This window comes from Chenopodium album, chromosome 7, assembly GCF_948465745.1.
Source record: "Chenopodium album chromosome 7, dcCheAlbu1.1, whole genome shotgun sequence".
NCBI classification, from domain to species: Eukaryota; Viridiplantae; Streptophyta; class Magnoliopsida; order Caryophyllales; family Amaranthaceae; genus Chenopodium; species Chenopodium album.
The window spans coordinates 73,096,787-73,108,208 of NC_137840.1; the positions used below are offsets into that span (position 1 = coordinate 73,096,787).

Here is an 11,422-nt window from a genome sequence, read left to right on the forward strand (position 1 = left end):
AAACAACCTTAAGGTTAAAAGATACTCTATATTACCTATCTATTAAGCCAAACTTTACTTGGTTGACCATTTTAAACAATTGTTAAAAAACTTGATATGAGTATATATATTTTTGTCAAATTTTAATTTAAAAAAGTATACCACTAATTATCAGCTCAAACCCACTAAAATATAGATGAATATAAGATAACTAGCTTATTAAGATTAATACTTTGTATAAGACTTGTAATCAAATTTTATCTACATAATTTATGTTTTTCTACGACTCTTCCCATACCAAAATCTACTGGTGATTCATGAACCAAGGGTCCACGGAAATTCATAGTCATGTATAATTTGTAATTTTGTATTAGTGGATTAACTCAACCAAAAGTTTAAGCTCATGGTTAAGGCCCAAGATTATGTTTTATACATTAACCCAATTTATGCCAATAATTAACCCAATTTGGCAATAAAAACAAATTAATAGTACTTCAAATCTTATTAAAACATTAATCTTATACATTAATTGATCCTAATTAATTAACCCAATAAACTATTACCAATTGTTTTATTTTTATCACCAAAGAATAACAAAAAGGCAACTTAAGCTATTCCACCAAAAAGCTAAGCTAAGGCATCAATTCCCTTCCCACCCTCTTTCAAAAAATGCATCAATGAATCATCACAAAACAACATTCAAAAGTATAGAATTTCAACAACAAAAAACATACAACACTAAAAAAAAAATGTTCATCATCATCAACCAAACTAATAACCATGCTACTCTTCTTCTCTTCCTCATTTTCCTACTTTCTTACTTCTCCTATACAAACTCCTATGTCTTCATCTATGCCGGTTGTTCTCAAGAGAAGTTCCAACCCTCGTCGCCTTTCGAATCCACCATCAACTCCTTCCTAACCTCGGTTGTCACCTCCTCCTCGCAAACCGGCCTCTACAACACCTTCACCCCAGGAGACTCCTCCCCTAGCACCTCTTCCTCCGACTCCCCGATTTACGGGCTTTACCAATGTAGGGGTGACTTAAGGCCTTCAGATTGTACAAGTTGCATCCAAAGTGCAGTCACTCAAATAGGCCTAATATGCCCTTACTCATATGGTGCTACCCTACAACTTGAAGGGTGTTATGTACGATATGAGAAGTTCAATTTCCTAGGAAAACCCGACAATACGGTCATGTACAAGAGGTGTAGCCGGAGCTCAAGTGATGATGCTGAGTTCTTCCGTAGAAGAGAGGATGTTTTAGCCACCATACAAGGGGCGGGTAACGGGTTTAGGGCTTCGAGTTCGGGTTCGGTACAAGGGTTTGGGCAGTGCTTAGGAGATTTGAACTCTAATGATTGTTCAGATTGTTTGAATGAAGCTGTTAAAGAGTTGAAGACACTTTGTGGTCAAGCTGCTGCTGCTCATGTTTTCTTGGCTAAGTGTTATGCTGAGTATTGGGAAGCTGGTTACTATGACTTGTCCACTCATAGTTCAGGTAACTTACTATCATTTGCACTACTTAATAACTTAATTAGATTATTATTATTGCATAATATTGTTTTGCTTGGAGTGTTTGGAATGTTGTTAGTTTTGAAAATTTAATTTTAAAAAGATTCTAGATTAATTTGTTATTTGTGGTTTATTATCATCGGTGCTTCTTGTGTGTGGCTGGCCACACCATATAGCAACTTATCAAAAAACAAAGTAACCCCTGTAACACTGACCCGGCAACCCCTTGTAAAACTGACCGAGTAACCCCTATGATACTGACGAAGTAACCCTTGTTAAACTAAGCGAGTAACCCTTATAACACTAACAAAGTAACCCTCATAATGGATGGTCACACCGTGTGGCCAGCCACATATAAGACTTTGTGTATTACGATTAATTAGGCGTATACTGACGCATGTTACAATGTAGTATAAATATTTTCCTTTAGTTTTGTACAAATATTTTTCTTCAGATCAAATTGAAGGGACAAAGTAGACTTTTTAGTACACTTAATTATGTGATTACTTTCACTTTTAGTTTCATTCATTTTGCTACTCATACTTGAAAATGAGTACTAAGTCAACTTTAGACCTTTAATTTTAATTAAAACGAGAAGAGAGTAATGTACTTTTTCACTTTCATTTTAACTTGCAAATTCCTCTCTAAGTAATTATACATTCATGCATACTTTTTATTGGGAAATTACAATTGATGTGATAGTTATAAATTACATAGTAATAATTTTTTAATTATATGTTTCTTGGCTGCTTGAATTTTAGATCTAATAAGTTGTCCAAAAATTTAAAGTTTAATATATTAAAAAAAATTAACATCTTAATATAAGACATTAATATCACCTTACAAAATAAGTGTCTTTTACAATCGAAAAAATCTTGAAGAATCATTGTCCATGTAAGATTTCTCCGTGTGTATTGTACTTTTGCACATTTTGTCATTGTGAAATACAATCAATACCCTACACTAGTTCATAAATTCAAACACTTAAATTAACACTACATATAATAATGGACAAATAATTGCATATATTAATTGATAAAGGTCATTAATGTTTCATGCTAAAATTTAGTATAAAAGTTGGCATTCATCATGATTTAAAGATTATCTAGGATGGAATATTTCTAGAACCATCTTCCCACTACCTTATAAATTACATAGTGTATAGTGACTAAATCTAGTGACCAAGAACAAGCTAGAGATCGAAGATATTCATTTAGTTAAAATTTTGAAAGACCAAAAATATAAATGGTCAAAAACTATTCATAATACTTTTTCTATAAAGTAAAAGTATCAAAGCATATTTTTGATACTACTTTATATATTTCTTTTAAATTTGGTCACCTTCACTCTCTTGCATTGATAGTGCCCTTTCCTTGGGTTATAATTAATCTAATTTGTCTTATCGCCTTCAAATTTTATTCTTAATTGATTATTCCATTAGTTTTTGATCGTAATCCATGTACTTTTTGATTTGGTTATCATTACTTTAGCATGAATGTGGATGATAATAATGATCATTGTCTAGCTAGATTAATTAATTTAAACCATTAATATGGAACCTTTCAACATTTCTAGCAATAATTGTGGCCAGTCTTTTAAATATGTATGGTGGGTTCTTAATTTGGCCACACACTCATATTACTTGCCCAAGCAAAAGAGTACAATAAACCATAATTCTTGACTATAATATAAAATAATACAGTATAATAGTACAAAATTAGCAAGTCGCTTAGATATACTTCAAAGAAGCTAAGGAATTATCACTATTTAAGATTGATATATAATATATTACTCCATTTGTCTCTAAATATTGAACCGAAATCCATGTTTTCTTGATGAATTTAGTAGGCTACTTGTTAAATATTGGGGAAAATAGTTCTCTGTATTTTTCCATTGTATTTTCCCATTCATAATATTTGGCCACATTACAATATATATAGCAATAGGAATATCTAACCCTAATATTCCCAAATATCTTAACTTCCTAAATCTATTCACAATATCTCATGTATATCTTTTCACAATAATATCTCACATGATATATTATTCTCATAATATCATATTACAATATATGTTCCTATCTCAATACCCTCCCTCAAGTCGGAGGTGTAGATTTCGATCGTCCGACTTGGACATTAAAATAAAATCTGCATCTAATAATCGAACGATCCACCCAAAATCACAAAAATAATCTTCTTGCACTCGATCAACATATATGCCACGTTATTCATCTTCATTAAAATCATCGTATTTCTCCATGATCAACAAAGTCACTTAATAAATTGATCTTAGAAAAAAAATAATAATAATTAGTGAACTCTCACAATAATTCTCACAATCTCATACACAAAAGCTGTGAACTCTGGTGCACAATATCTCACGCAAGTCATTGACTCACGTTGTTTAAAAAATAATTAGTATTGTGAACTCTCACAAAACTCTGTATTGGACGCAAATAATGAATACTGCGTGCAATTGATCACTCCTCTTACACGAATTTTCGTGTTTAAGATATTTTCTCCCTTGACGAGAACGTCATCCTTTTCGAACCCATCAATCAATACAACGAGAACGTCTTTCTTTTCGAACCCGTCATATTTTTCTTCTCCTCTCACACAATCTCTTGTGTTTAAGGTTTTTCTCATTCTCTCACACGAACTCTCGTGTTTTTCATCCTCTCCTCTCACACGAACTCTCGTGATCAAGGTTTTTTTTTCATTCTCTCCTCTCATTCGAACTCTCGTGATCATCCTAGAATCTCCCTAGGCTCTGATACCATGTTAAATATTGGGGAAAATAGTTCTCTGTATTTTTCCATTGTATTTTCCCATTCATAATAATTGGCCACATTACAATATATATAGGCAATAGGAATATCTAACCCTAATATTCCCAAATATCTTAACTTTCTAAATCTATTCACAATATCTCATGTATATCTTTTCACAATAATATTTCACATGATATATTATTCTCATAATATCATATTACAATATATGTTCCTATCTCAATACTACTGTAAACAGATTTTGAAAATTTTAAAATTTATTCTAGATTGCATCATTTTTTAAGAGTTTTAGAGGATGAAAGATTAGATTGAATTGATATACATGGTAGACATATCGATTGAAAACTATTTTTTGTTCATTTTCTATAAAATTCAGTCGTGGAAATTAAAACTATTATAGGATAGAAAGAAGACTAATTAGCTTAGTACCAGACATAATTGTACTGTTTTGATTTGGTTATCTTTAAATTAGCTTACTTATTAGCATCTTTGTGGATGTTAATGCATGATTTTTTACTAACATAAATCAAAATATTTACGGCTTATTTCAACATAAATTTGCATCAATAATTTTGATAATTAATTACGTAATGTATGGAAGAATATAATCTTAATTTGGTCACGCATTTATATTACTTGTCAAAGCACAAGTGTACAACAAACCACGATTATCAACCATACCATCAACTCAATAATTCTTATCTCAACGTCCCTAAATAATAAGGTGTCACATTTATGTTAGGTTGTTCCAAAATACTTCATATTCGGTTCCTTTCAAATAATAGTAAACTATGCTTATAATGCAAGCTCTTCTTTTCATGCACCAAACCACTTGTTTTAGGGGACTAATCTAAAAGGTGACTAAAGGTGTTTATCCACTTATAACATGTAATTGCACCAAAGTTGCTACCATCAGACAAGAGAATATTTTTATGTCCTACATTAGAATGTATTTAGTTCTTTATTCATTATTTTTACTTTATTTATTTATTTGTTTTTATGATGATCTTATGATTAAATTACTCTACTTGATATATAATTATATATGTATCATATAATTGATGACATTATCTTGTAAAAATGTAATATATTGTATGTTGCACCTTTAGAGTTTTGTTAATATAAATTTAGGATCAATAGTGGTCGATCTTGAGCTAGTTTTCGCACGCTTCAGCTTTTTTAAGGGCATAGAGTTCTATATTAATTATGTAGACGTGTTGATGATCATTGTACACTCCAACTCGAATTCATTTGGCGTTTGAAATTAATTGTCACATTTTGTTTTAATTAATCATATAAGTTATATGATTATTAAATCATCATGATTTATATTTGAATTTATTAAGACTAATTATAATTTTTCGTTCCCTTGTCTCCATGGATGTATAGAAGCGTCACACGATGATGAAGTTGCAAAAACAGTAGCTATTATTGTCGGAATCATTGGAGGAGTTGCAATTTTGATCGTTCTTCTATCCGTTTGTCGGAAATCAGCTCCCGGTGGCAAATAAATTTGTTTAGTTTTTTCTATTAATTTGCATTTTGTTGAATTTTGTCTTGATGCAAATTTTCAAATTAAAAGAAGCTAATTGCTTGATCAATTCATTATTTAATTCAATTTTAATCTTTAAACTATTTTAATATCAAAATTAATATTATGCATGCGGAGTAGTTCTTTATTGTGTAATAAATTATATGATAGATTAACAACTAAAATTAATTTGGCAAGAAAAAAACATTATTATATTAAAAAATAAGGGACGGATACCATATCAATTAACCTATACTAAAAGCGAATCTAAAATGACATTTGTCACAATGTCATTAAAAAATTTCCCGCCCAATTTTACTTTCTATTTTTATGCAGATTATATATTGAAGGAAATTATTTTATAATAATTTAAAATATCTTTCTTCCAATTAAAATTCTTAACAATAATAATTCTCCATATAAACCTAAGCAATACATTTTTACATATACGTAGTCTTTTATATTAGGTATTATTTTTATAAAAAAAAAATGAGGTGAGTATTATTAAACAATATTGCTATACATTATTTTAGTTTTCGATAATACTATTAACTTTTTTTCATCCAATTTTTTACTTTTGCAATAATGTTTAATTCAATTAAAAATAAAATCATTTTATTAAGACATATATACACACTTTATTTTTTACTCTTAAAAGTTGTATTAATAATAATGCAGAACGTGCAGGTACTATATAACCTTAGATTTTTTCAAATAAATAAATAAAGCCTCTTTTTTCTAAGTGTCACTAGCTGCTAATCTAAGACATTGATATAGTTAGGTATAAAATTTAAAGTTATATTTATTTTTGAATTAATATTATGAGTATAATTTATTTTATAAAAATATACAATAACCTTTTTTAAAAAGTTAATAACAATCGTGCATTGCACGGGACTTAAACTAGTTACTATGCTATTGACATATTTAACATACTCCACTCTTCAGCTGGTATATATAAAGTTAGATTGTATTCCCTTATCTCCTTAAAAGGGCAGCAACAGTGATTCTCTTCGATCTTTCAAGCCTTACCAATTCAAACAAGCAATTTAGTCGTCCTTTGTTTTATTTATTTATTTATTATTATTATATAATTATTATTATTGCAATATGTTTTATTCCCCTCTCTTGCACCAAAAAAAAATAAATTATTATTGCAATATAACTATATAAGTATGCAAGGTGTACCGTGCACATATTAATGGGAATTTATGGAACTACCATGTTTTCTTATAATGCTTCATGTAGATTATTATACATTATCGCCTATCAAACGGGCAATTAAAATTAAGTCATTAAGGGTCAAGCCTTATTTGGCCTCAAATTAAAAATAAAGGCTTTGCGTTGGACTAATGGATCTTAATTATTCATTATACACAATATGTAATGGTGGATGATGATGAATTAGATAAGAAATACACAAAAAATTCATGATACAATTAATTTATATACATTTTTTTTTTGTTGGTAGACCAGATAAGAAAAATTGTCTTATTAAATTGAAAACTTGTACAAGTCAACTTGGCTTGAGAAGGAATTGAATCCTTTAACTTCAAAATTGAAACTCTAGAGAGGTGCAATTTATATCATTACGTCAAACTTTAACATGGTATGATACAACGTTTATAGTGAAAGTTTTTATGTGATTCACTTATGAGAAGAAAATCATACATGTGACATGTTTTCTAATTTATACAAATGATTTCGATGTAATCCATGTATACAAGTAATACAACTCTTTATTAGAATTTACAACTCTGCTAATGAATTATCATGCTATATAATCTATGACTCGTTTTTGCCTAAAGGCCAGACGTAAAAGGTACACCACTACTAGACAACCAAGAATCACCAGCAATAAAATTTTCAACAGTAAATTTCCTAGCCTCGGAAGTACTTGTTATCACATGGTAACCCGGCCAGTTAACCCGATTCGACGTCGATGACCCGGGACCCGTATTAGCATACTCCCCATAGTATAGAGTGCTAAGGGCAAAACTGCCATCCCACTCTAGCCATCCTTTTGAGTCAACTATATTGCTCAAATATGTCTTCATAAAAACAGTCCTAGAATATTTGCGCCAAGGCCGGCCCAAATATGTCTTAGAACCTTTTTGGTCCTCGGCCGAGCTGACCCGAGAATTATGGATCGATATACCCGTATTCTCATTTGGGTCAGTCCGGCCTTGGGCCGTGATCGTGTTGGTCCCAGCGGGTGGATACCGGGTATAAATGTTACAATTTTGGATCACCACAGCCGCGTTTCCAAATATAAAGTCTACCGTACCATAAATGTTACATTCACGGTAAAATTGACGATTTGAGTGAACGTAGAGAGTGTCTTGGTATCCTTCAAAGCTACATTTGTAGAAGACCGATAGGTCCGAGTTCGACCGGAGGGCTACAGCTTGGTGGTTTGATGGACCGGCCGTGTTTTGGAAAGTAATTCCTTGTGCCATGAAACCACTACCTACTACGGCTGAAAAAATGAAGACCAAGGTAATAATAATTATTTAATGATATTTTACAAACGTAAGCATTGTAGACTTAAGAGATAAATTGTTCAAATTTCATAAGCTACCAAATACCAATAATTAGGATAATCACATATTTCTGAAAACTTTAGGTTACATTATCGTTGTTGTATTTTATGTCGTTTTACTTTTGGTTCGCTTTAATTATTAACTTAGTAATTTAGTATTAATTAGGTAAGCTAAAGAAAAAAGTTACTATATACTTATCTCAAACCGTTAAAACTTAAGTTAGTGGTTCACATTTCTTTCGATCATAATCTTAAAGCAATTACTGATTAACCAAATATCATTCCTTTTATAGTAACATTTTGTTTTAGATATACAATTTTGTGCTACGTTACCTTAGTAAAGTATAAACATAATTAAGGATAATAAAACAAAGATGAACTTATCCGTGATCAATAAAAGGAGATGATGTTGTAAGATATTCCCTCTTTTCTTACGTTGAAAGACTTAATGTTATTGGAGTTTTGAAAACTACCAATCTAGATGATTGAATATTGTTCTGCATGCAAATTATGCTGGTTAAGAGAACTAGCTAGCTAGGTGCGACATAATATTAATAAATCAGGAATAAATTATATTATTGTCATGCATCGTTTGTCGTTTTGCATAGCAAGTCTTGTATGTGGAAAGCTAAGTCACGCCAAATTATATCTGAATAACTTTTTTATGAATTTGACTTTTAGATGATTTAGACGCATATGAAAAATTAAATTAAACTTGATTGCATACAACTGTTTTATACAGTATATTACTATCTTCTCATTGTATTGATAATAATAATAATAATAATAATAATAATAATAATAATAATAATAATAATAATAATAATAATAATAATAATAATAATAATAATAATAATAATTGCATTAAATATTAAATATAATGTGAGGAGAAATATTGATAATTTATCTTTACTTGTTTTCCATTTTATTAACATTTATAATTTAAAATAGACATGCATTAAGCTAAAGATTGGTCTACATGTACGTATGATCTCAGTTTTATTATATGACCCCTATTTTCAAAGACATAATTAATTTAAATTAAACTTACCAACAGTAGCTGATCTATATGTAGTGGAACCACCTCCAACACTTTTGCTTCCAGTGATAATAGTCTTCCCAATTCCATCACCTAAAAACATAATATTCTTCAACTTACTACCTACTTCTATATTCTCCTTATAAGTTCCTGCTTTTATATGAATCACAAACCTCTCACTCCCTTTTCTCCTTGAGGCAGCACTTATTGCTTGCCCTATGGTCTTATAATCCCCTGACCCATCTCGGGCCACCACTAGGTTTGCCTGAGTTCTCGACGACTGCAACAACTTCCGGTCACTAGGCCTAACCCAGTCCGGGAACTCATCCTTGGGCTCATCCCAATTAGTATGCCCTCCAACCTCACTAACCGATCCATGACTATTTATAGCAAGTGCATTTCTAATCATGCATGAAACATTAGCATTGGACAACATGGGCATAATATTTTTGGTAACACCCAAGTCATTAAACCCATTTTGGCATGTTTGAAAAAGGGTTAGGGCTGAACTGAGCCATGCCTGAGTATCAACTCGGGTGCAACTAGGGGTGTTCATAGTCTGGTTTAGATGTTGAACACTCATCTCGTACAACTCCAAACAATCCTTCAACGCCGCCTTTTCTTTCTTATTCTTACAGCCATGTCCTATAGAGTTTGCATTTTGATGAGCCTTTTTAGCATTTTGCATGGCACTTTGCATCATCATCTTAAGAAAATCTGATTTTCCTTTGATGGTGGAAGAATATTGGTTATGGGTAAGGTAATATTTGCATTGTTTAGGGTATGGTGTTTTGTTACACCATGATAATAAATTAGGAGGTCCATAACCTTCAACTAATAAAAAAGGAGTAAACAAAAATGTGACAAGTACAAGTATTTTTGCTAAGATAGAATAATAATAAGCCATAATTTTGTTGGGTGATGATGAATATATGAGAGGTTTATTTAATTTATTTGAGGTTTGTATAAGGTGGTATTTATATTGCATGCATGAGATAATGATTTATGTAGGAGTTAGATTGGATGGCGGTCATAATCTTATAATTGGATTATTGACAAGCTAAATAAGTAGGTAATGGAAAACTTATTAACATTTCCATTTTTTGGTCTACTTTAATTACTTACGTAATACGTACGGTTCACCACTCAATTGTAGATAGATAGATGTTCTTCAATTTTTTCTTTCTTATGATCAATCGATCAAAAATTTCAATTCAACCTAGGCAATTATATATAACTTTTAGAGTATGTAGTTTGATCAATATGTTTGTCTCTCTTTCTTCCATATAACTATACTTAGTATGATCAAATTGTTTACCCGATTTATGTGTAGGTAACCACTAACCAAGTCAGGTAGATGAATAATTGTTTGGTGTACTCTATCTTAAAATCAAGTCAAGCTAATTAGAAAACTGATACCGAACTATCTATAATCATTTTTGTTGAACTTAATTAATTTACTTATTTTGCTGAAGCTTTTAACAATAAGTCGCGAGGGGATGATAAACCCTTAATCTTGATATTTACTCAAATAACCTTGTTCAACTACTAGCTTAGAATAACAATTGAAAAAATGTACCAATTTTTAATGGTTGAATTGTGATGATGAAAATTAAATTAAACAGTCTATTGAAAAAATTCATCACGTACATGGTATAATAATTAATAAGGGTGATGCATGCGATTACGTAAATGCCAAGCATAATTTGACAAATATATGAATAACAAGAAATTATATACTCAATATTTCATAAATTAAACATTTATAATATTATATGCATGTGGCACGTTTTAATAGAATTATGAACAAATACGGGTTCAATTTACATCATAATAGAAATCTTTTTGCTCCCAAAATAGGTCTACATTATAGAAAGCTATACAATCATCGTTTTCAGAAATAAATGTCGTCCATAACTTAGCTTTCTTTCACGACACTATTTTTCTAAGCACGTAGAAAACGAAAATTAATACGGAGTATTCTTTTACTTTATAAGGAAATTCAAATTAATAGCAAAAGGTGGAGCTA

At 30.6% G+C, this 11,422-nt stretch overlaps 2 protein-coding genes across 2 annotated transcripts; one reads left to right on the forward strand and one right to left on the reverse strand.

Annotated features, from left to right (window-relative positions):
* The first annotated feature begins 457 nt into the window (after nt 1–457).
* LOC145638457 (plasmodesmata-located protein 8-like) lies at nt 458–5,899 on the forward strand. Its single transcript, XM_081689421.1, has 2 exons — nt 458–1,479; nt 5,671–5,899. The coding sequence occupies exons 1-2, from the start codon at nt 657–659 to the stop codon at nt 5,790–5,792; spliced, it is 945 nt and encodes a 314-aa protein (XP_081545547.1). The 5' UTR covers nt 458–656; the 3' UTR covers nt 5,793–5,899.
* A 1,674-nt stretch (nt 5,900–7,573) lies between these two features.
* On the reverse strand, nt 7,574–10,300 carry LOC145638458 (pectinesterase 2-like). Its single transcript, XM_081689422.1, has 2 exons — nt 9,406–10,300; nt 7,574–8,291 (listed from the first exon to the last, which is right to left on the reverse strand). The coding sequence occupies exons 1-2, from the start codon at nt 10,298–10,300 to the stop codon at nt 7,615–7,617; spliced, it is 1,572 nt and encodes a 523-aa protein (XP_081545548.1). The 3' UTR covers nt 7,574–7,614.
* Nucleotides 10,301–11,422: the final 1,122 nt, after the last annotated feature.

What these genes read in the sequence shown, in the direction of transcription:
- LOC145638458 (XM_081689422.1), bottom strand. Translation starts at nt 10,300, where the DNA reads ATGGCTTATTATTATTCTATCTTAGCAAAAATACTTGTACTTGTCACA. An exon ending in ATATAGATCAGCTACTGTTG is followed by an intron (nt 8,292 to 9,405) that starts GTAAGTTTAATT and finishes TCATTTTTTCAG; the next exon opens with CCGTAGTAGGTAGTGGTTTC.
- LOC145638457 (XM_081689421.1), top strand. Translation starts at nt 657, where the DNA reads ATGAATCATCACAAAACAACATTCAAAAGTATAGAATTTCAACAACAA. An exon ending in CTTGTCCACTCATAGTTCAG is followed by an intron (nt 1,480 to 5,670) that starts GTAACTTACTAT and finishes ATGGATGTATAG; the next exon opens with AAGCGTCACACGATGATGAA.